Source organism: Eretmochelys imbricata, chromosome 3 (assembly GCF_965152235.1).
Source record: "Eretmochelys imbricata isolate rEreImb1 chromosome 3, rEreImb1.hap1, whole genome shotgun sequence".
Classification (NCBI taxonomy): domain Eukaryota; kingdom Metazoa; phylum Chordata; order Testudines; family Cheloniidae; genus Eretmochelys; species Eretmochelys imbricata.
Window position 1 is genome coordinate 92,984,849 of NC_135574.1, and position 25,905 is coordinate 93,010,753.

The 25,905-nt window shown below is 41.2% G+C and overlaps 1 protein-coding gene across 1 annotated transcript in view; it reads right to left on the bottom strand.

Moving 5' to 3' along the window:
• Nucleotides 1-25,905, bottom strand: part of TBC1D32 (TBC1 domain family member 32) — a 180,305-nt gene that overhangs the window by 67,784 nt on the left and 86,616 nt on the right. Inside the window, 4 exon segments of the mRNA XM_077812143.1 lie at nt 1,884-2,009; nt 16,599-16,692; nt 17,642-17,750; nt 24,029-24,151. Of these exon segments, the coding sequence (XP_077668269.1) occupies nt 1,884-2,009; nt 16,599-16,692; nt 17,642-17,750; nt 24,029-24,151 (452 nt within the window).

The window sequence follows — 25,905 nt, forward strand, 5'->3', positions numbered from 1 at the left end:
CCCCAGCCCCACCTCTTCCCGGCCTCCTTCCCTGAGCGCGCCATGTTCCCGCTCCTCCCGCTTCCCCCGCCCCACCGAGCATGCTAACATTGCCAAACAACGGTTTGGCGGCGGCTGGGTAGGAAATTCTGGGAGGTAGGTGGAGGAGTGGGGACGTGGCAAGCTCAGGGGGGGGAAGAGGAGGTGGGGCAGGGGGAGCTTGGTTGCTGGTGGGTGCAGAGCACCCACTAATTTTTCCCCGTGGGTGTTCCAGCCCTGGAGCACCCACGGAGTCTGCATCTATGGTTTGATGTATCCCCATCAATAGAGAATGGTTTATCAGGACCCTACTTTTTTTTTTTTTTAAATAGATGGAGCTTTAACATTTTGACTACCCATACAAATCTAATTAAATGCCTGGAAAGAAACAGACCTCCAGTATATGCATTTTCTAGTTATCAATTCTTTACCAGCAGTTTCTGGGTTAACCTTTCACATATCTCATTGTCCTCTAGTGATATGTCACTGTAGCATTTAGCCATCAAATCAATGAGAGATGCAATCTTAGAATCCTCCTCAGCACATCACATTGACAATGGCTTGTCTATTGTGATAGGCTTTCAACACGTTTATATGCACAGCCTTTGAAGCAGCCTTGCTATGGGGTCTCTGCACATCATAAGTAACCTCATTAACCCTTTCCAAAATTTCATAAGGTCCCTCTCATGAGTTCTGCATTTTGTGCCCTTTTAACAGGGAGTAACATCAGTACCAAGTCCCCCGCATCAAATGAGCATTTACATGCACTGTGGTCATACACTTGGCTTTTAGTGAGGTTCATTTTAATCATCTCCATCACAGACTTTAAATCCTTCTTAAACCTCTGAACATATTCAGCAGCTGGTCCCCGTTTAGCCTCAGTACCACCACTGCCAGGAGTCTATGATGAAATCCAAGAGACTTTTGACCTTCCTCCCACACAGGACATCAAATGGGAGTCCTTGTGGACTCTTGGGGTACTTCCCGCTAAGCTAATAACAGCCACTTGCCCTCTTGGTTGCATTTGTTCCCAGCAGAGTTTTTAGAGTCCCATAAAACCTTTCAACTGAGCCATCTGTCTCTGGGTAATATGGAGTAGATCCACATATTTACCCCACATATTCTCCATAATTCAGTAAATAACTGGGAGATGAAATCTGAGCCATAATCTGACAAGGTCTCCTTTGGAAAATCTACTCAGCAGAAAATAGTGCCATCTTCTATATTAGACAGAGCAACTCCCTCTGGGTATCTGTGGGATACACCAAAAATGCTATGTGTAATAGTAATAAAAATGGTACTGAGTGCATTAGTCCACCAGTATTTCCAGTGCTGCAGCATCTTTCCCTGATGTTCTACTTTAAGGTGTGACAAAGTGGTAGCCTTTATATCTGAATGTTGATGTATGACAATGCTAACCTGAGATCACAAGCAAAATACCAATCCCTGTTCTTCCTAAACAGTGTTGTTAAAAGAAATGAAACTTTTCTCATCCATTTGGTCCTTTTCTAAAATGTATTGGCTGAACCTTGAGAAACAGTAATTTGCTGTAGTAAGGGAAAAAAAATAACCAGAGTCAATGCATAATTAGATACGGTAAAAGCAATTCAGTACTCAGTGAAAATGTGAAAAACAGTTGTTTACCAGTGCCTAATGGGAAAAGAAATGAAACTTTTCTCATCCGTTTGGTCCTTTTCTAAAATGTATTGGCTGAACCTTGAGAAACAGTAATTTGCTGATAGTAAGGGAAAAAAAATAACCAGAGTCAATGCATAATTAGATACGGTAAAAGCAATTCAGTACTCAGTGAAAATGTGAAAAACAGTTGTTTACCAGTACCTAATGGGAAAAAAATATACACTCACTGGTTCCATTGATGACATCAGGTTTGGCTTTCATGATTTTGCAAAACTGTCTTCTACAGTTTTCAATCCATACTAGCTGTTTATCTGGATTTTTTAAGGATGCCAACAGCTTGTTGAGATCACTATCTAAAATAAAAATGAAACACACGTGTTTTTTTATAACACAAATCAGCTTTATCATAGCAACATTTTTTAAAATAAATAGTAAAAAAGCTACAAGCTACAGATAGGCCTGAGGGCTACTGCTCCTTAGCTTCACACTAGTACTGTTCAGAGAGGAACAGGAAACTCAGCTGACTCCTCCATCTCTTTGCTATCATCTTAGCCAGTGTTTGAGCAGCCCTCAAACACTCTCATGAAAAGAAGATTGTTCAGCACTCCATAAATAACAATCATGTATATCCCAGGCTGGCTGTTTACCATCACATGGAGGAAGTAACTAATCCAACTGTGGAGATAGAAAGCAGGATTTTTTGTGCTTTATCCCAGGTCTTTATACCCACCACATCTGATGGGGGACTCTGGGTCATGTCTCACCTCCAGAATTCCCACACCACCTCCTATTGAGAATGGGGAAGTGCCTTGATATTGGCATTCATAAGTGCTCCATGTGGCTACACTTTGTATATTTCTGACAAGTTATTAGTACATGACCTCTCTCTCCTTCCCAGCAGCAACAATGCTACCACAGTTAGGTATCTGTAGTCCAGTAGGCCTGAAATGCCTACCTAAAGAACAGGAACTGAATAGATATTCTAATCTACAGCAGCACTACAAACCCCAACATTCAAAAATCAAAAGTCATTTTCCAAAGAATAATAAGGTTGGCTTAAAACTCATGAGGTTTATATTATTTGGGGTTATTTTTATTTGCCTTCTGTGTTTTTCTGAGTCTTTTACATGCAGTTGGATCACATTTTCAAATCTTTTTGCACAGCCATGAAGGCTAGAAAAGAGAGAAAGAAAATCACAGAACTGCGTGATTCTAGGACCGGGAGTTTAAAGAAAAACACCAAATATTGTCAGACTTATGCTATAATTATGAGAGTTGGCAGCACTGATATTGGTTTGTGGAACACTTAACAGTATAACAAGGTGAAGCATGTGAGGTGGCACAGGCTGCAATGCCTGTAGTTAAGATGGACTGTCATTTGCTATTATAAAACCCTGTTTTCAGCTCCTAATAACTTTGCCAAACTTTTTGGGCTGAAATTTCACCTGATGGGTATGTGCCCCATGATTAATTTGAAAAAAAAAAAATCAGTCATTTCTGAGAACAAGATTAGGGAAAAATATATTGTTCTTGCCCACGTTAAAAAGAATTCTTACATTCCTTTCATAGGGAAGCTCTAGCATGTCTGTGCTTTAGCACTAGGGCTTGAAATCTGTGAAACCTTAATTCTCACATTCCTAACTTCTTTGTGTTTGATTTGCAACTTAATGTAACTTTAACATAGATTTTTCCATAGAATATTGGTATATGTTAACTACAATAATAACCAGGTTCAGCTTTCATTATGAATTAATTTTGGCTTTAAAAACAAATCTGTACAATAGTTCACTGATATTTATGTAAGAATTCTTCCTAATGCTAAGAAAGGCAGTTCCAAAGACTGTTCTTTACTGTTCCTTTTGGCTTGTTATTAAAGCCAATTTCCCTCTCTCTACTTTACAAAGGTGAGAGAGTCACATTAAAAATTAAAACTGACAATTTGTGTCATGACAAAATAAGATTAATTGTGCTCGATCTATGATTAGATTCTTTCAACTGTAAAATGCTGCTTCTCTTTACTTTTTACAAAAAGTTATGGTACATTACATCAGTTTTGCCACTTTTTCTACAGTGCAATAGCACAAACTGACAGCACTTCCATATTTCACTAGTAACCAATTCTAACTTTGGCTTCAAAAACTGAAGAATTAGAGGCATAAATGTTCCCAACATGAAATATTTATAGCAGAAACTCTGTAAGGGTTAGCCACCTACAGTGTAATCCCAACACTCAAAATTCTATGATTTTTTTCCTTTAAATATGGCATCCTCTGAAAACCTTCAGACCAGGAAACAAAAATTATTTCTTGGGATTTAGGCAGAGTGATAAACAGTAAAAAGCCAGTTTGACACACAACACAGTAAATCTAAGCAAAGCAGCAATTAAAAGAACAATGGATACATACACCTGAGCAAAATAAAGGGGGGGTTTGATTTCTTCCCATAAGTGCAATTTGTTAACAGATTGGGTTCTAAATTGAGATGCTGTAACAGTTGTTTACAGGTGGTTATACTGACTGCCATTTCAAACATAAGGTCATGTTATAGAAAAATTACCAACTACCACTGGCTGAAAGTTTACTGATGAAACAGCCTGCCTGCTTATCTAGCACCCTGCCAGCCCGCTCTGCTCATGGACTGCTACACTGCCCATCTCCCTGGCTGACTAGCTTGCAGGCTGCTGTGCTGTGCTGCTCCCAGCTTCCTTGAGCTGCCTGGGTCATGGTTTATTAGGATCCCCAGCAGCTGGCATGGTGGGATACCGAGTTCCATCGGATCCCCAGCCCTCTAGGAGGCCTCCTACCTGGGTCGCCAGCTCCGCAGGCTGCCTGAATCCCTGGACAGCTGGCTCCATAGGCTTCCCAACTGCCTGGGCAACCAGCTCCCCAGGCTCCCCTGTGGGAATCAAGCTGGCAATGGTGTTTTTTGTTTCGTTTTTTTTAGTTTCTGATTTGGGAGAATTTTTTTTTTCAATCTAAAATTTTCAAAGATGTGAAACTGTGTTTTCCAGCCAGCTCTATCACCAATCTTATCAAAGTTATTAGAGGCTAGTTAAATCCCCGATCATGCCATTAAATGAGCACAGGCGCATATGTGTGTTGAGCCCTGTTGAAGACTATTTGGTTTTTTTTCAGGAGTGCACCTGAGCCTGGAAACATCTTAGTAAAGGATCAGGGCCTTGATTATCCCCTTTCCAAGTTTTAAAAGTAACTCTTCAGAAATTAAGTCAAGCAATTGCAATTGACTTTTATCTTTAGGAATCAACAAGCTATCTTGTTTCTTTTAGCAAGAAAATGACCTTTTACAAATTTTCTTATTTTTTACTTCTTAATAAGATCTTAATATTCAAATTTAAATTATCCCACAACAAACACACCTCTTGCAAGTAACCTTATTGCTTTGAACTGAGCGAGAATATTTTCTTTTTGGTTTTCACAGAATTATTACATTGTACATCATTTATTTTAAACCAGTCTCAGGATTTTAACAGTTTACTCATTAAAAATTGTTTCCCTGTCACTGGGATTTATTTAACCAATTCAGAATAAATCAGAAAAGCTGATTACACTACTTAACCATTAACATTAATAATTCTTCCAAATTAATTAACAAGGAAATTCTCTTGTTATCTCCAAATAATTAAATCCTCAGTCAATGTCTTTCCTAATAATATGTGCTGACTTTAATAGTTTCTAAATATTTAATGTGAAGCAGGATTTTAGGACTTGTAGTTGTTTCTTTCCCCTTTGCTGTAATATATTGCAAAGGCTAGGGTTTAAGATCATTTCAGAACAGTGCAGAAGTATCACTTTACAAGTTAATTAGTTATTTTGCTTTACAAAGTCCTCTGGTGGAATTAAAGTTGGCAACTAAGGATTAGATGTTATGTAGTTATACCCAGATGTACAGACACTCTTTTCTTAACCTGTGTATTATGTAATCTTTTAAACGTTATCTTTAATAAAAATTTTAAATCTGAGATTTTTGTTGCAGGGGAACAAAATAAAAGATCAAGGTGAAATCCTGACTCCACTGAAGTCAATGGCATAATTCCCAATGACTTCAACAGAGCTAGGATTTCATCCATTTCACCATCTCTGCTGGTTCCTCCTGGTCTCTCAATCTGATCTTTTGTCTCTTATCTCTCTTCACATAGTTACTCAGTCAGTCTCAATGGCTTTTTCAGTAGTGTTTTTTCACATTTTTTGTTTTATTCCTGTCTCTCACCTACAGTCTTTACAACAATTGGGTCTTCACCGTGCTTAGGTTATGCCTCCCAGTACTCTGCCTCCACTTTATATCCACACAGTCTCTTCACCAGTCACATTCAATCATGCTGATAAAGTTTAGTGCCAAAATCATCCCTGGAACTTCATCCCCCAAAACACTTCATCTGATCCTGCAAAAGCAGCTAGCATCTGGCTTGCTCATGTCTCATATAGCTGATATGCACAAGAAGTATCAGTGGAGTCAGTGGACACAGGGCCTTGCACTGTAACTTTTTTTTGGGTGTAACATTTTGCAATTCTATGTCACATGATCAGGGAAAAAAAAAAAAAGACCAGACTCTAATCAGCATTCCTGTATATAATACCCTTATTGAAGCACAGGTAGAAGTTTCTCTCAGTGCTTGGAAAGAGTCCATACGTTGGACAAGCACCTTTCTGAAGATACTATCTTGTTCTCCAGAATATCAACTTTCTTTATTTTATTTTTTTTAAAAGTAAATCTCCAACTGGAAAGAAAATCTCAAAAATATGAACAAAGCGAAGCTGATGTAGAGATGCCTACTTGAGTCTGCAGGAGGGTCTGGAAAGGTGAATGGCTCTGAGAGGTGTAAACTGCCCCACTTCACCTCATTGAAGTGTTAACTTGGCCAAAGATTATAATTATATGTCAACATTGTAAACTTTCCTTTTTCATGTAATGAAGGACAGATCTGAACAATTCGCTGCGAGTGATGTCTCATTTTGATGCTACAAATGGATGGTGTTTGGGAGATATCCCCCCCACCAAAAATAAAACAGTGAAGGAACGAAACCCAAGGAGGCTAGCATAGCTCAGAGGCATATTCAGGCTCCACCAATTGGGAGCCAACCTCTAGGAGCCAAGAGACACACACAATCATGTTTTAATATCTACATTATGTACTGTGAGAACGGTCTCATTTTGGCACATGGATGGAGTTTATTTTATAGATAGAATTTCAAGGATTATCACGACCTCTTTTCTTTCACCCAGGTTTTTCTTAACAGTTTGTAGTTAAATAGAGAAGGTCATTTCTTTCAACTTAGAATGTAAAATATATTTCAGTTGATTCTGAATAAACCAATGTATCTTGATTTAACTTTTGAATTGCAATCGTTACCTCCAACAGAACTTGTGAGAAAATAGTTAAGTTTCAGAAGTTGCTAGGCAAGAGTATACTGCCCTAAGGGTATGATCAGTCAGTTAGAACTCCAATTACATAATGCATCTATGATTTGCTCTATTGGTTAAGTGGGTTAGTACTTAATTTCCTGCAGTGCATTTGTATATGTACAGTTTGTCTGAAACAGAACATTGTAGCTCTCCTAAAGTTAAATTAATCTCTCTCCATAAAAGAAACTACTTTCTAATTCTCCTCCAAACTCTACTATTACTCAGATAGCTTTTGTGTCTAAAGTGTCTTGGCATGAACTGGGGAACATAAATGTCACAAGCCTTTATATCTGATTGCTTTTATTGTGAAAATCTGAATGAGTTTCTATTGCATTCAAGGGACAATAGCAAATTCTCACTGTGATCAATTTAAAACCTGCAAATTCACATGGATAATAACCGAAATAAGAAGCCTAATGGGCAAAGTGTCCAATTTATAATTCACAAGCTACTGAATACAAATCCTATTAAGGCTGTATTTTTTAACTAAAGACTTCATACAAGGTTTTTCTCTCAGTGTCATCTGGGTCATCATTTAATTATCTTTATCAGTGTTCTTAAAATGGTGGACAAAGGATGAAAGCAGGGAAGGAAGACCAGGTCTTTGAAGAGAAATGCAGGTGAGAAAAACAATTGTGTCCAGCATTTTGAGCAGGGCACCAGGAAGACAGATGTAGCTGGTAACTGGAGTGAGGGAGGAAAGGAGCAGGACAGCTTGATTATAGGATTGAGGAGTATTAAAGGATGGGTAGAGGAGGGAAGCAGAATCCATGAAGGGCAAGTCCTTGGAGCAGTAGGTGCTCCCCACCCCAAAAGATGAAGGAAAAGCTCTAGATAGAGGGAGAGTAAAGCTCAGGGAACAAGGGCTGAGGAGGTGTATGGGTAAAAGGTTGAGCGGAGAAACGGTTGGGAACAGGGTCTGAAGAGGTCTGTTGTAGGGATTCTAGGCTTTGGGAGGCAGAAAAAGAAGGAAGCTTTGGAAGCAGGGGCTGATGAGGTCAGTGTACATGGAGGGTCCTGAGCTGTGGGATTGCTGCTCTAGGAACTTCATGAACTCTGTACGGCTGGATTTCCAGTCTTGCTCAGGTCCTGAACTATACTTGAGGCCTAAGCTCCCACCTTGCACAGTTCCTTAGCTAGTGAGGAGAAAAGTTGAGAGAGGAGGTGGTCCACGCAATTCTAAATAGAAAAGAAGTTTCAAAGAGATAACCTCCTCATGGAGAAACTATTTACACTCAAGAAAGTTTGAGACCTCCTGATCTTTATCATCAAAACACACTGCTCTTGAAGATTAGACAACAATACATCTATTAAATGTAATTTTGCGTGTGACAAGAAATGCAAAATGCAAATTAAAAGCATAAATCATGATAAGCTAATTTCATTAATATAATTTTGCTTTGAATAACCTATGGTATTGTTAATACCACAGGTAAAGAAATCTCACTTATTTTTAATATGATATTGCCCCTAAACAACAAGAGGACTGTGCGTATCATTCTTTGAAGGGCACTAACCACTTACCCCTTAGCAGTTCTACTCCAGATTATATTACTGAAATATAATTGAACGCTTAAGGTACAAGAAAAGTAACAGGGTATCTTGCTACAGTGTAAACAGGTGGAATTTACATCATTTATTTCCTCATGCAAATAATGACCTTCCTAAGTCATCTGAAGTTTCATCATACATTATGTTTCAAATTCACACTAACAAAAGAGACACACACTCTATTATTGGCCAGTGCTTCAGCCTGTAGGTCTCCAGCTCTTAGCTGTGATAATTCATGCAAATAAATCACATTGTATGATTTTATTTTCCACATATCCTTTCCTAACAAAAGAGAAACCACATGGACAAATGCCTAGCACCTGCCAGAACAGAGTAACTTCTTGGAAAGTTTTAATAGAGATGGGTGATATTTCTGCCTGCATCACAAGAATCTCATTTTCAATCCAGTGAACAAAGATGTCTGGTTGCCATGAAGGGCTCATCATTAAGAGAAAGGGTTCTCTTCCTTTATATTCCCCATTTATTGAAAGGATATGTTCTGAAGTCACACTGGAAATTGGTTTTTGACTATAATCTTTCCATGCAAAGCTACAGGTCCAAGATGGCATGAAAATGTTTTCACTTTTCACAGAATGCACATGTATTTATCTTTTAACAGCTTCACAACAGCTACAAATGAGTTCAGGGTGACAAGGCTTGAATATTGTAATTCCCTTTTAGTAGGTCTTCCATCAGCGTTTTCACCTTGCAGTAAATACTGAGTTCAAATGTACACCTGCTGAGTAGCTGTGATAACATTACGCACATCCTGCATTCTTTGATGGCTGTCTATAAAGTGACAGAGTGACTTTAAATTGTCTTTAGTGGTCTATAAACTCTTACAACAGGGAAGAAACCTAACTATGTTTGGGAACCTTCTCTGTGAATCTGACAGGTATCTACATTCTGACACTACCCACAATAGCTTTGCAGATGATTTGGTTTTACTGTACCAACAACAAAATGCAGAACTTGCTCCCCTGGACATCCATCCATCTTAGCTTATTCTGCACTGTAGAATGGTATCTCATAACTTTACTTTTCCAGGCACTTTCAGCTTTAAATAATTTTGAATCCCCACATTCCTTTAAAATATCATCAAATTGTTTGGCTTGTAAAATAGTTTATCTAGTTTTCTTATATTTGTTTTACAAAATTACTAGTCACAATTTCTTTAAAATGGTTGTGAGCACCTATGCAAGGGGGGAAGTGATGATATATGAGTAACTACAGTATTATTACCGTTATCAATAGTTACTGGATGTCAAGAACCTTGATATCTAAAATGCGTCTGATGTGATACAGGGCTTGCTATGCTAAGTAATGAATGAGCTCAGTGAGTATGGCAGACAAATTTCATATAAGTGGATGAATCACAGAAATAATAACCCATTTGAATCATTCTGAAAACTGTTATTTTAAAAAGGAATCTATTTTCCATTTTTTGGTGTTTTTACACCCAGAAGGCACAAGCTTGTCCTTAAGAAGAGAGTTATGAACTAGAAATTCACTTAATGTGTACCGCCCATTCAAAGGATTTATAAACTCAGACCTGAGAGTTGACAGCTGGGATTCAGTGACCCCAATGGAGTTCCATTAAACTTATTCTATTTATTTATTTAAGTACATACATAAATAAATAAAATATCACTGCATTCCTCATCCCAGAACTTTCACTGTCTTGCACCCATGCAAAACATATCTATTTTAACAAGTAAACAGCATCAGGCTGCTGTCTGCAACTCATAACAATGCCATCCTTGGAATGTGCATGTGCATGACAAGAATGGTCAGCAGTGCTCCCTGTATTATAGGCTTCAGGCCAAAGCACTAACAGGAGTTCCTGATGCACCACAGGCTTCTCCAACAAAAGAAGAACAGGAGCCACTGCTCTGTTTCTTCCAGTGGGGAAAAAGGGACTATCTGCCCTTGAGGTTCTTGCCAAAGGGGACAGCGAAAAGGAGACACTGGTCCAGGCTTCTTCCTCTTCTCCAAAGGGGTGGAGAGAGAAGTGGCACAGACCATCACTGAACTGCAAGCGAGGTGAGAAAACAAAAATTTTGCACTCTTGGCTGACAGGTAATAACATTTCTCTGCCCCTTTGGGGCTAGAAGCACAGGTGTGTGTGGGGGGTGTGTGTGTGCCAAACTGTCCTAGCGGTTCCAGAATGGCTTCATTAATGGGGAGAGCTATTCTGTTGGGTCCGGGAGCATGCAGGATGCCCATGAGTTTGTGCTGGGAGTCTTGGATCTCATTAAAAGGAATCTAAAGCTCTCCAGCAACTCTGCAGAGAAGGTCCTGGAATTTCCTGAAGTGCTTGTGGGTGAGGTGGGGATGAAGAAGTCACCACTTTGTCTGGGGATAACAATGCCAGTCTTGCAGGTTCTGGCCAAACCGCTGGATCTGGAGCTTTATGTTCCTCCTCTGTCAGGCCTAGGGACAGATCTGAGCATTCCCTTTGTGGGAGAGGAGACAAGAAGTGACTCCCTGGCATATTTGGATCAACTCTGTAGGAGGCATATTTGGATCAACTCTTCCCAAGGCCTCCAATATGGCCAGTTGGAGGGGTCGACAAGTGGTCGCGGGGGGAGCCTATGGCACGAGGTACCAGCAGCTCCGAGATAGATGAGGCGGAGGTTGGTCTCAAATCAGTGCAGGTCTTTTTGGTAGTAGAGGACATGTAGGGTAAGGGAAGAATGTTTCATTGGATGGTTCAGAATCTCCCAACGAGGAGAAGACTGATTCTGGTTCCAGTGGCAATACCATTGGTGCTGCTGAAGGGAAGGTGTATTCTGTGTATTGGCCGGGTGATCAGCTTCTTCCAGCAGTCAGTTCTCTCAGAGTTTATATTATCCCTCTGGAAATGGAGGGCCCCAGTGGAGAAGGGGATTCTGGATTCGGAAGAGCAAAATGTCTTGCACGGTGGCCAATGTGAGAGGGGTTCTGCTTGTCCAGACCATTGGAGCCGGCAAGAAGGGTGGTATCTGAAGTTGGCAGTGATTGGAATCCGTTGGTGCTGATGGATCTTGGGGTTTGGGAGGAGCTGGGGATAACAGTACTGACAGAACATGGGCTTGTGCTTTCTGGTCATGCATCCGGAACGTAGTATGTCCTAAGTTCTCCTGGGCTGAGTTGGTGGGCTTTTTTACAGATGAGTCCAATTTCTTTGAAGTGGATTTAGAAGAAAATTCATGGTTATGAGAGTGTTTTCTAGCTTCTCAACAAGACCCCACCTTGTGGTCTATGGGGTAATTCTCCCACACCAGAGTTGGACTTCACAGCAGGAGGCCCGCTTCTTGCTGAATCAGGCCAAACCGCCGCCACTGGGAGCTGCAGGTGAGGACGGTCAATGTAAACACTGTCTCGAGGCCTGCCAGCGGATTACCCTGATGGGCTGCAGATTGCGCACCACTGCCTTATAATCACCTAAAATCTATCTTTTGTAGGTAATAAACTTGTTTTATTTTGTCTAAAATCAGCCTGTGGAAATCATAACTTGGGGCAGAAAGCTGTGTATATTCCTCTCCACATTGATGGAGGGGGCAAATTTCGTAAGCTTACTCTGTACAGTTCTCTGTGCAGCACAAGACGGTATAATTTTGGGTTTACACTCCAGAGGGGAGTGTGTGCCTTAGGAACTGGGAGGTACCTTAGCTGAGCCTTCCCATGCAAAGCTGGATTTCAGCTCTGTGTGTGTAGCTGCAGCTTGGTGTGCCCCTACCTTTTGTGAGCTGGTAAAGTGTAGCGTGATGCCTGGGGGAGGGCTTGGCAGGCTGCACAGCAGAGCAGTGTAAATGGAGCCTAGGCTGGCAGGTTAGGTGGGCTCAGTGATATCCCAGTTCCAGGAGGCACCCCTGGAGGCGGAACCTGTCACAGTATTTACAGAGACAAAGTTCCTACTCTTCTTAAAATCCAGATTGGGCCCAAAATATTTGCTGGTCAGTTCTAATTTGTGCTCATCAAGGACTCTTCCATTTGACCTCAAGCTAGAGAAAGGGGAGAAGTGGATCTGCTATCATAGTAATCTTTGTCCACCAGCTCATGGGCTGGAGAGAAGAAGACCCTGTCTAAAGTCTGCCATAACATTTGAGAAGCCTTGCAAAACAAATGTTTGCCATTTCCAACACCCACTCCATAAATATAACCTATTTTTGTTTCAAGCTTAGAAACTGGCTTACATCAGTTTATGTTTTCAAAGCGAACATAATAAAAAAGGGGGCGGTGCTAGAATCGATCTTAAAAATACAAAATTGAGATTCTTATCAACTCCTACATTTCCTAGATTGGGGAGGAATGAAGAGGGGTGGGGGTTGCACAGCTGCAGACTATGGTTTCCAAAAGCCAACTTCTGCTACAACAAAATCTCAGGTCAGGAAATGAAGAAAGCAGTATCCATGGCCACCTCTTCCCATTTTAGCTGAAAGGAATTCTACACTTTTATATATTAGAATTCCCATCAGTGTTAGTTATGTATCATAAGCCATAAAATCAAGGGAAGAAACCTATACCATGTGAGTTGTGCAATTATTTTGCTTAGTCTAATTTCTGAGTATTCACAATTTGAATATTTATGAATGACCAAGAGAGAAAGAATTATTTGCTGAATAAATTTACAAATAATTTCTCATCATGAATACATCGGAGTATGTTGAGATCTGCTCACAGACAAACGAACAGGCAAATTCCACATGAGAAATTACCGTATATATATCGTTCATTAGACTGTTCGTTTATAAGCCGACCCCTCAAGATGGATAGGTAAAAATAGTAAAAACTGTATGACCCTTTCATAAGCTGACCCTATATTTCAGAGGTTGGCAAACTTTGGCTCCCGGCCCATCAGAGTAAGCTGCTGGCAGGTCGGGAAGTTTCGTTTATCTGGAGCGTTCACAGGCACAGAGCCCCTCAGCTCTCAGTGGCCGCGGTTTGCTGTTCCCAGCCAATGAGAGCTTTAGGAAATGGCGCCACTTCCCACAGCTCCCATTGGCTGCGAATGGCAAACCGTGGCCACTTGGAGCTGAGGGGGCTCTGTGCCTGCAGATGCTCCATGTAAACAAAACGTCCCAACCCACCAGCGGCTTACCCTGATGGGCTGGGAGCCAAAGTCTGCCAACCCCTACTATATTTTAAAAGCTGGCGTCACACGAAACACTCAAAAGTTTTGCTAGAATTATTTTAATGTAATCTAAAGAAAAACCTGTTGTTGTTATAATAATAACTGAACAAATATGTATTCACCTTCAAAATTACAGTCAATATTTAAACCCAGTAAATCGATATTTAAAACAAGTAACTTAGAACAATATGAGACTTTAAAAAGTCTTAAAATCCTTCAAAGTCTGAATCAATCTCTGATTCACCAAATAGTTCATTAAACTCAGCTTCAGTCACAGCTGCACCTGCACTGTCACCGGAGATGTCGGCAGTTTCATCTTCAGACTCAGATTCCTTCTCATCATCAGCCTCTGTTGTGTCATCATCAAATATGGCATCAACTTCTGATCCGTCAAGTGCATTGCTGATACAGCATTTCCTAAATGATTTTTCTTATCATTTTAGAGGGAATGGACACCCACGCGTCCTTGATCCACTGGGCAACCAGACTGATTTCGGGCTTTATAAGATTCCCGCCTTTTGTCAACTTCACCATGCCTGAGCACATCCATTCAGATCACATTTTGCGTAGCCTGTCTTTAAAGGGTTTGTTCAGGCAGACATCAAGCGGTTGTAGAACTGAAGTTAAGCCTCCAGGTATTACAGCCAAAGTAATTTTCATATTTTTGGCCACATTTTTCACCTCATCCGTCTTGTGTGCCCTGAACAGGTCTCAAATGATCATAGCAGGTTTCTTGAAAAGTGCTCCTGGTCTCTTATTCCACACTTTTTCCAGCCATTCAATAGTCCGACTTTCATCCATCCACCCCTTTTCGTGTGCACCAGCAGGAAATTTCATGTATTTAGGCAAGGTTTTTCTTTTAAAAACAACAACAGGAGGGAGCTTTGATCCATTTGCCAAACACGATAAAACCACCGTAAAATGGATTTTTTTCGTGGCCAGTGGTTTTAATTAAAACTGTTTTTTCACCAACACCAGTTACTGTTCTGTTGCTCGGAAGATCGAATGTAATCGGTGTTTCATCCATATTTCCTATTCGTGACAGTTCAAATGCATATTCCTTTCGATATTTTATAATAAACCTTTGGAAAGATTCGATTTTTTCTTCCAGATCTTTCAGCAGCTTTTGCTCTATCTTTGTTCACTGAAGAAGACAGAGACTATGACGGTTCATGAAGCAAGTACACCAACCTGCTGATACGACAAACACTGATGGCTTTACTGACTTGTATTTGTCATCTTTCGACATTTGCAGAGCACGCAGACGAATTCCAGTGCTAGTGACAATGTACCCATTTTGTTGACATTCAACAACCCAATTACTGAGATCTTTCTCCAGCTCAGGAAACGAAGTGCACTTCGTTGGACATTTTTTCTTCCTCCTTGGCATGTCTTTTAGTGTTGTTTTATTTTTTCGACATTCTCTTATTTGCTTCTCATTGATACAGAATTCACGAGCAGCAGCAGCAGCACAATTGTTGTTTGCTTCTGCATATTCAACAACTTTAAGTTTGAATGCTGCGTGATAAGCAGACCTTTTTCTTTTGATTTCACCGTTGTTCATTTTAAATACTAGTATGAAAATAGATTATTATTATTGTAGTTATAGATTTTGTAGGACTTTATATAGGAATGTCACCTTCTTTATCACTGTCAAATTATTATTGTTCTTTGTTTATTTCAAAGCAGCCCTGTAGATTGGCATGTCTGTGGGGATAACAGGCTATTTCAATTTTATTAGTGATTCCATCGATTCTGCATGTTATATTTTCACATTGGCTCAAGACTTATGAGGTCCATTGGTAGAAACGCATGAAGAGATCAAATTACACAGTAGTGGTGCTATAGTACTATCATTCATTGTATTTTTCTGATTGGCTTGTAAGGCATAGCATTTTGTAAAATGCATGGGTCAAATGTTATGCAGATCTGCAGCACTGCTCTTCTAGTATTCCTTTCAAACCAATCTAGTCCGCTAAACAAAGCCTTTGCAACTTTAAAAGGCTGCAGTATTGACATCAATAAATGGGTCGGCAAACTTTGGCTCCCGGCCTGTCAGGGTAAGCCGCCGATGGGTCAGGATGTTTTGTTTACCTGGAGCGTCTCGCCGTTCCCAGCCAATGGGAGCTGCGGGACGTGGCGCATCAGTTCCCACAGCTCCCATTCGCTGGGAACGGTGAACAGCGGCCAAAGGGAACTGAGGGACTCCATGCTTGCAGATGCTCCGGGTAAACAAAATGACAATGTATTAGATATTCAATTCAATAATTTCATAGAGTTTAAAATCATCAAATTTTGGTGTAGACCCATTTATAAGCTGACCCCCCCTCTTTGATGCGTCACTTTTTCATTCACCAAGTTCTAGTGTACTGTGTGCTAAATATAAAACCTTAAAATGGTTTCTGTATATACTTTGTCTAGATGAATCTACAACAGACTACTCACTTTGCATATATTCCACACTGATTCTCAATGCAAGAAACAACTGTTATAAACACTGTCTATTTCACACACTGCCAAGCTCTGAAAACAGAGACCTAAATAAAAAAACCAGTACACAAGAAATCCTATAGCTTAAGCATATTGTTTTACTCCAGCTGCCAGACAAGATGATATGTTTATGTCTCATGTGTCTCCCACATGAGATTAGCCAAAAGGGTAATCTTGACATTCGCACAAGAAATGGATTACTAAACAGAGCAACACAACTTAAAAAAAATTAACCCATTTGGCCACAAATGGTTCCAATAATATAAATCCCAGGTTATTTATAAAATTTCATTCTGAGAAAAGAATGAAAATAAACTGACATAAGATGTTTGTTTGGCATCTGAACTATTAATATATTTAGTACCTTGTCTAAAATCAGCTTTCCTAGGAGCTTCCGAAAGATAGCACCTTGGCAAGGGGTAGGATGAAAACATTGGCCAGGGATATGGATCAGTGCCCTAGAAAAAAGAACCAGAACAAAGTGATATTAGGAGGTAAATTAATAGCAGTTTACCCAACTCGTCCACAGGTAAAGTTTGCTTATTGTATAATTAATCTCCAACAGATTTGTCAGAATTATTGACACTACAATTTAATTGTATAATTTTCTATAATTAAAAGAAAAAGTAATACAAAATCCAGTATGTATATGAGCCAGAAGGTTTAACCAACTTGCTCTGGTAACTACGGTTAACAATTCTGAATTTAATATTTTTTCATTGAAAGGAAAATTATAGCTTTCAAAAGAAATACTGTATTTCCAATTTTATATATTGATCTAGTTGTCTTTTCTGTGCTGACAGTAATTTCCATCTTCTCCTTATGAGTGACAGTCAGTAGAAAACCATAGCACTTAACAAAAGAACCTGCTTAACAAATACTGCACTGTGAGAATACTGATGAGAGATACAAGTATTTGATAGTGCAGATGAAAAGCAAGCAGGGTAAAATCATAGGCATATATTTGACATGGCAGTTCCAGCTTGGCCAACGGGGCCTCGCATGGGGGGCAAATTACGTACCTGCCCAAGGCTTGCAGTTTCGGGGGGAACGCACCCCCCATGTCCCTCCCAAACTATGCCCATAGGTAAAAAAACATCTGATAAAAGGAAGATGTTACAGATAGAAATCTATTAAAGAATTTAAAAAAATCACTCCTACAGTTAGAGAAACAGATTTTTAATTAAAAAAAAAAAAGATATTACCTGAGCACTTAGTAGCCCACTGACACTAGAAATAACATCTTTGCTAAGCAAATCTCTTTTCCTGCAATGGAAAACGTTAACACTCTTGATGTGCAGACAGTTGTCTTTTGATACTAAATAATATTTATATTGTGAATTAGCAGTAGGAATACTTAAGACCTAGAACCAGCACAAGAACAATTGTTAAACTTTTCCCTCTAACCTTATTTAGTACTCTTTGAGGCAAAATCCGTTCCACTGGTCCTCCTGTAAGATTTATCCTAACAAGAACATGGTTTCTCTCCACCGATAGACCATCAATTATAAAATTTCTGAAAAAACAAAACAAACTTGATTTACCATTGAATGCTGCTCTTAGAAAATATGCAAGGATGCTAATAATTCTAGGGACTCACTATAATTATAGAGCTAGATTGTAACTAGGACTACATACTTGTGTAAGGAAAAATCTACATAATAAGATTCCAGGATCATCACTCTAAGCCTAGAATGTCTGTTGAGTCAGACTGAAGCATCAGCTACAAGTATGGTTGAGAGCTCTTTTTGTTCAGAATATCCTAAGGTTCAATCATCGCTGGGCTCTGCAGTTCATGTCTTTTTTTCTTTTTTTTTAAAGTTCTGAGCCATTTTGACTTTATGAATTATACTTACGTGACAGAAAGGTATGTATCTATTCCTTGCCAAGAGTCCCAGATCATTGTGATATCAGAGGTAACTCAATAAATCACCACCTTAAAGCTAATTTGCATGCAACAATTTCATTGGCTGTATGTGGGAGATTGCACAGATGGTGGATTACTTGTCCCAACTGCCACACGTAAAGCACTCACCCACACAACAAAACCAGCATTCACTATAACCCCAAACACACATAACCCCTCATGACAGTATACACCCCTCATTTGCAACTCATACACATCAACACAAATCTCCCAGCACAGCCATCCAGAGACAAATCAACACAACCAGCACACAGGATAACACCAAACACACATAGAACTGCACTGTACACCCCACCCTGCAGTGCACACAATTCTCTTTCACCACCCACAAAAATCAGCAGAAAACTACCAGCCAACACACATTCCCCAGCCCAGGGACATACTTACCATAAAACCATAAACCTGAGTAGCAAAGTCATTCTGACTTCACGAATTACACCCGTTCCACAGCATGGGCTTTCAGCTACTAGTAGGGCAGTAAAAACAACTCTCACATCCCTAAGATGGCTAAAGGAACCTGGGGTCTTGGGTATGTAGCAATAAGTAGGCTCTGCATGCCTACTTCCCACGTGAGGCAGATGAGAAGTGGGTGGGTTGGGATGGAGAATTTGGGGGACCCTTAGTTACACCTGCTAATTCAGTGGCTAGAGCACCTGAGCCCAACTGGGGGGTTTAAAATTTGCTGCTGACATAGGCCAGAAGCAAATTACTACTCCAGGAGCAAAGAAAAGTGTGGAGGGCATAGTGATTCAGAGCTTACATGTCACTCCTTGCTCAAGACTGTGCCTTGCTTGCTAAGGAAGTATCCGAGCGTGTGTTTGCTGGGAGGGCAGTGTGAGAGCCTGCGTGAGTGTCTGATTGGCTGCTAGCCTGCAGGGGGCAGGCATTAGGGTGTCTGTTTGTTTGCGTCAGGGAAGCCTGGCTGTTTAAAAATAGCCAGAGCTTCGCGAACCAGCTGAGCGGCGGCGAACCAGCTGAGCAGCGGGGGACAGCAGAGCAGCTCACAGCAGGAGTTTGCCTGGGAGTTCGCCTGGAGTGAGCCCAGTGAGGCTTACGTCTTGCAAACTGCTCTGAGAAAGCTCATAGTAGGAAGGTGATATGGAAGGGGGGGGTTCAGCTGTTGTGACCTGCACTGGATGTGCCATGTTTGTCTTTCTTCCACAGGACAGAAGCGACTTTGTCTGTACAAAGTGCAAGCTGGTCTCCATATTGGAAGAGAAGATTGAAGGTCTGGAGCAACAGATAACGACCCTGCATTGCATACGAGAAACTGAGGATTTTCTAGACAAAACTCAGGATAGGCTTCTAGGGGCACAAAGCTCTAAAGATATAGAGCAGATTGCACAGAGGAGCCAAGAGGCCAGTGAAGAAGCTTGGCAACATGTGACCTCCAGAAGAGGTAAGCGGAATGTCCGGGTTCCAGTAACACAGACACAGGTAACTAACCGCTTTCATGTTCTCTCCGCAGGTACCGTTGCGGAGAGTGGACCAGATGATATGTCTGGGGCGAGAAAGCAGAAGGAGACTCCGCTGGTTGGAAGGCATGAGATGCGATGTCCTGAGGTTGGGGGTTCCACGACCACCACTCCCAAGAGGAGAAGGCGGGTGGTGGTGGTCGGGGACTCTCTCCTCCGGGGGACTGAGTCATCTATCTGCCGCCCTGACCGGGAAAACCGAGAAGTCTGCTGCTTGCCGGGGGTTAAGATTCGCGATGTGACGGAGAGACTGCCGAGACTCATCAAGCCCTCGGATCGCTACCCCTTCCTGCTTCTCCACGTGGGCACCAATGATACTGCCAAGAATGACCTTGAGCGGATCACTGCGGACTACGTGGCTCTGGGAAGAAGGATAAAGGAGTTTGAGGCGCAAGTGGTGTTCTCGTCCATCCTCCCCGTGGAAGGAAAAGGCCTGGGTAGAGACCGTCGAATCGTGGAAGTCAACGAATGGCTACGCAGGTGGTGTCGGAGAGAAGGCTTTGGATTCTTTGACCATGGGATGGTGTTCCATGAAGGAAGAGTGCTGGGCAGAGACGGGCTCCATCTTACAAAGAGAGGGAAGAGCATCTTTGCCAGCAGGCTGGCTAACCTAGTGAGAAGGGCTTTAAACTAGGTTCACCGGGGGAAGGAGACCAAAGCCCTGAGGTAAGTGGGAAAGCGGGATACCGGGAGGAAGCACAGGCAGAAATGTCTGTGAGGGGAGGGCTCCTGCCTCATACTGGGAATGAGGGGCGATCAACAGGTTATCTCAAGTGTTTATATACGAATGCACAAAGCCTTGGAAACAAGCAGGGAGAACTGGAGGTCCTGGTGATGTCAAGGAACTATGATGTGATTGGAATCACAGAGACTTGGTGGGATAACTCACATGACTGGAGTACTGTCATGGATGGTTATAAACTGTTCAGGAAGGACAGGCAGGGCAGAAAAGGTGGGGGAGTAGCACTGTATGTAAGGGAGCAGTATGACTGCTCAGAGCTCCGGTACGAAACTGTAGAAAAACCTGAGTGTCTCTGGATTAAGTTTAGAAGTGTGTGCAACAAGAGTGATGTAGTGGTGGGAGTCTGCTATAGACCACCGGACCAGGGGGATGAGGTAGATGAGGCTTTCTTCCGGCAGCTCACAGAAGCTACTAGATCGCATGCCCTGATTCTCATGGGTGACTTTAATTTTCCTGATATCTGCTGGGAGAGCAATACTGCGGTGCATAGACAACCCAGGAAGTTTTTGGAAAGCGTAGGGGACAATTTCCTGGCGCAAGTGCTAGAGAAGCCAACTAGGGGGGGCGCTTTTCTTGACCTGCTGCTCACAAACTGGGTAGAATTAGTGGGGGAAGCAAAAGTGGATGGGAATCTGGGAGGCAGTGACCATGAGTTGGTTGAGTTCAGGATCCTGACACAGGGAAGGAAGGTAAGCAGCAGGATACGGACCCTGGACTTCAGGAAAGCAGACTTCGACTCCCTCAGGGAAGGGATGGCCAGGATCCCCTGGGGGACTAACTTGAAGGGGAAAGGAGTCCAGGAGAGCTGGCTCTATTTCAAGGAATCCCTGTTGAGGTTACAGGGACAAACCATCCCGATGAGTCGAAAGAATAGTAAATATGGCTGGCGACCAGCTTGGCTTAACAGTGAAATCCTAGCGGATCTTAAACATAAAAAAGAAGCTTACAAGAAGTGGAAGGTTGGACATATGACCAGGGAAGAGTATAAAAATATTGCTCGGGCATGTAGGAATGAAATCAGGAGGGCCAAATCGCACCTGGAGCTGCAGCTAGCAAGAGATGTCAAGAGTAACAAGAAGGGTTTCTTCGGGTATGTTGGCAACAAGAAGAAAGCCAAGGAAAGTGTGGGCCCCTTACTGAATGAGGGAGGCAACCTAGTGACAGAGGATGTGGAAAAAGCTAATGTACTCAATGCTTTTTTTGCCTCTGTTTTCACTGACAAGGTCAGCTCCCAGACTGCTACGCTGGGCATCACAAAATGGGGAAGAGATGGCCAGCCCTCTGTGGAGATAGAGGTGGTTAGGGACTATTTAGAAAAGCTGGACGTGCACAAGTCCATGGGGCCGGACGAGTTGCATCCGAGAGTGCTGAAGGAATTGGCGGCTGTGATTGCAGAGCCATTGGCCATTATCTTTGAAAACTCGTGGCGAACCGGGGAAGTCCCGGATGACTGGAAAAAGGCTAATGTAGTGCCAATCTTTAAAAAAGGGAAGGAGGAGGATCCTGGGAACTACAGGCCAGTCAGCCTCACCTCAGTCCCTGGAAAAATCATGGAGCAGGTCCTCAAAGAATCAATCTTGAAGTACTTGCATGAGAGGAAAGTGATCAGGAACAGCCAGCATGGATTCACCAAGGGAAGGTCATGCCTGACTAATCTAATCGCCTTTTATCATGAGATTACTGGTTCTGTGGATGAAGGGAAAGCAGTGGATGTATTGTTTCTTGACTTTAGCAAAGCTTTTGACACAGTCTCCCACAGTATTCTTGTCAGCAAGTTAAGGAAGTATGGGCTGGATGAATGCACTATAGGGTGGGTAGAAAGCTGGCTAGATTGTCGGGCTCAACGGGTAGTGATCAATGGCTCCATGTCTAGTTGGCAGCCGGTATCAAGTGGAGTGCCCCAGGGGTCAGCCCTGGGGCCGGTTTTGTTCAATATCTTCATAAATGATCTGGAGGATGGTGTGGATTGCACTCTCAGCAAATTTGCGGACAATACTAAACTGGGAGGAGTGGTAGATACGCTGGAGGGGAGGGATAGGATACAGAAGGACCTAGACAAATTGGAGGATTGGGCCAAAAGAAATCTGATGAGGTTCAATAAGGATAAGTGCAGGGTCCTGCACTTAGGACGGAAGAATCCAATGCACCGCTACAGACTAGGGACCGAATGGCTAGGCAGCAGTTCTGCGGAAAAGGACCTAGGGGTGACAGTGGACGAGAAGCTGGATATGAGTCAGCAGTGTGCCCTTGTTGCCAAGAAGGCCAATGGCATTTTGGGATGTATAAGTAGGGGCATAGAGAGCAGATCGAGGGACGTGATCGTCCCCCTCTATTCGACATTGGTGAGGCCTCATCTGGAGTACTGTGTCCAGTTTTGGGCCCCACACTACAAGAAGGATGTGGATAAATTGGAGAGAGTCCAGCGAAGGGCAACAAAAATGATTAGGGGTCTGGAACACATGACTTATGAGGAGAGGCTGAGGGAGCTGGGATTGTTTAGCCTGCAGAAGAGAAGAATGAGGGGGGATTTGATAGCTGCTTTCAACTACCTGAAAGGGGGTTCCAAAGAGGATGGCTCTAGACTGTTCTCAATGGTAGCAGATGACAGAACGAGGAGTAATGGTCTCAAGTTGCAGTGGGGGAGGTTTAGATTGGATATTAGGAAAAACTTTTTCACTAAGAGGGTGGTGAAACACTGGAATGCGTTGCCTAGGGAGGTGGTGGAATCTCCTTCCTTGGAAGTTTTTAAGGTCAGGCTTGACAAAGCCCTGGCTGGGATGATTTAACTGGGAATTGGTCCTGCTTCGAGCAGGGGGTTGGACTAGATGACCTTCAGGGGTCCCTTCCAACCCTGATATTCTATGATTCTAAAGTCACAATCTAACCCAAAGTAAATTTGTTTTAGAAAGGAAAAGCACTTTCACTTTTCATATACAGAGTCTGCTATAAGAACAGTGTGTAGCCATTATTTAGAAAGATAATGGGCCCAATCCTCACTTGGTATAAATCAGCAATATACACCAGTTGAGGATCTAGGCTGTACTATTAGAGTCTCAGCTCTATACCGATCACGTTTGTAAACACTGTGACAAGTTCTTAATGTGCAACATACTGAGAGAGCTAAAGAACAAACTGACTTCTAATTTCACGCTATGCTGTGTGGAGCTGCACTGCAGGCCTCTTTAAGGAGAACGTGGTCTATTTACACAAGATAATTTTACTTTTGTAATTAGCAATTAGAAGTCATAAGAGGAAGAGAGAGAGCTGAGGTTACAGAGAGGAAAATTCAAGGTATATTTATTTGTACATCAGACCTTTATAAGGGTCCTTTAATAACACAACTCGACCATCACATTTACATCTGAAAATGTTGTGCCTACTCTTATTACAAGTAGCCTTTAGGATTACTGTATATTAAAGAGACTAAAGACAAAATATTTCTCTTTTTTTTCAGTTTGTTAATTTTGCATTTTTTTATTATTAAAGATTAAGGCCTCAATCTTGCAAGCATGCATTTAAATAATTTTACATATGTTAGGAGTCTAGTTTATTTCAATAGGAGTATTTATATGAATAAAGCTATTCAAATGTGTAAGTACTTGCTGGACTGAGTCTAAAATAACATCATATTTATATTGATCATTTCTTACCCAGGTCCTTCAGAAGTTTCTATGATGTTCTCCTTCTGGGCATTTAGAAGCACTTGTGATACTTTATATTGAGACTCTAAAAGTAGAAGTGTATCTAGATCACAGCACAGCACACTTAACAACCTGTAGAAGGACACACATTGAAATTACAGCATGATTTAGGAATCTGTTAATACAGACTAACGCAGACCAGAATAAACATGAGATCTCAAAGTAAAAAAAAAAGTGCTTTAAGAAAGGTGAACGAAAGGTGCTGGAACTAGGAGTGCTGGGGGAGCGGCAGCACTCCCTGGTTTGAAGTGGTTTCCGTCATTGACAGGGTTTACAGGTTTGTTTTAATGGCTTTCAGCACCCTCATTCTAAAAATTGTTCCAGTAACTATGCTTTAAGAAACCCAGACAGAACTAAGAGACAAAGCATTGCTTTGTATCCCGTTAGTAGACATTCTGCTTGCTCGGGGTTATGCAACTAGAGACTAGCTCCCAATAGATTTTTAATTTATAATGAACAACTGTAAAAAAACATTCACAAACATATGCTGGTCAGCTTAGTCTGCTGACTGCACCTCACAGAAAACAAACATGATGTGGAATTAATAAAACAACCAATACTCTGAAATGTCAAGAAATGATACAACACTAACTAAGTTGCTGATGTAACTTCTAATTAAGTTTTGTTGAAAAAGTCAAGATAAAAAAGCCACAAATTTATATTCCCTACTGTAAGTACTCTACTGTTTAGTCAAATTTGATGCAAAGATCAAAGGCAACAAAAGATTTAGCATGCAATTAAAACAATGCATCTCTTATTTTTTATATTAGAACATTTTGGTAGGTAAAGGTAATAATTTCCAGAACACATGACAGCAAGCTAAATACAATTTTATTTTACAACATCAGGCCAAATTCACAATGATAATGCTCTCTTTCTAGCTTGACGTTACCTGTTGTAGAATCTGAGGTATCGCCAGGTTAATATATGAAGTACTGAAATTGTAAACTTTTTTGTATTTTTTGCATAAATCTGGTTACTGTAAATCACATCAAAAATTATTTAATCGAAAGTGCCCTATTTATGGAAAACTATACCAGTAAAATTCTTGTTGCTGCTTTCATTCTTTTATTGTAGAAGTAAAACACATCATGAATAACATCTGATTAGCATTACATTTTGCATTCACATAATATCTGCTGTAACCTAGGGAATACATATTACTTGACATTTGTATCTGTTAGTCAGTGTTCTCAATGTTTCTATTGAAAACAGGAAAAAATCCAGAGCCGTACTCACAATAATTTAATACCTGCATATTCAAGTGATCATAACTAAGGAATGCATAACCAAAATGACTATTTTTAACTCAGATCTGCTTAATTTACATCCTATTTAAATTGTATTTCTATTTATTTTCTATTAACTTGTGCCTATCAATGAGATCAGAGATTCATTCTTAGCACTTTTCTAAAGCACAAAAGCAGCAACATCTGGACTGTAATATTTCATGTGTTTAAAATAGCCAAGTTAGAAAAAGAACACTTCAACTGTTATAAAGATGTTGAGCTGAATTTAGTCCAGAATGGACGGTGGTTTTCACCAGCATATAACTTAACTGAACTCCCCATTAGAGAAAAATCTACCAGGAATGGAGTTTGATAGTATACATCAATCATAACAGCCCCGCTTGTGGGCAGGAGAGAGTAACAGCCCATAAAGTGGGCAGATCTGGCCCAGGAAAGAGAATGGCATTGTGCTGATTCAGAACATCCCATGAATAATCTCCACTGCGGCATTCATCCGGAACTTGTCTATATTACAAATGATTAGCCATTAAAAAGATCAAATTAAACAATATACACTTCAAACTAACATTCCCCTCC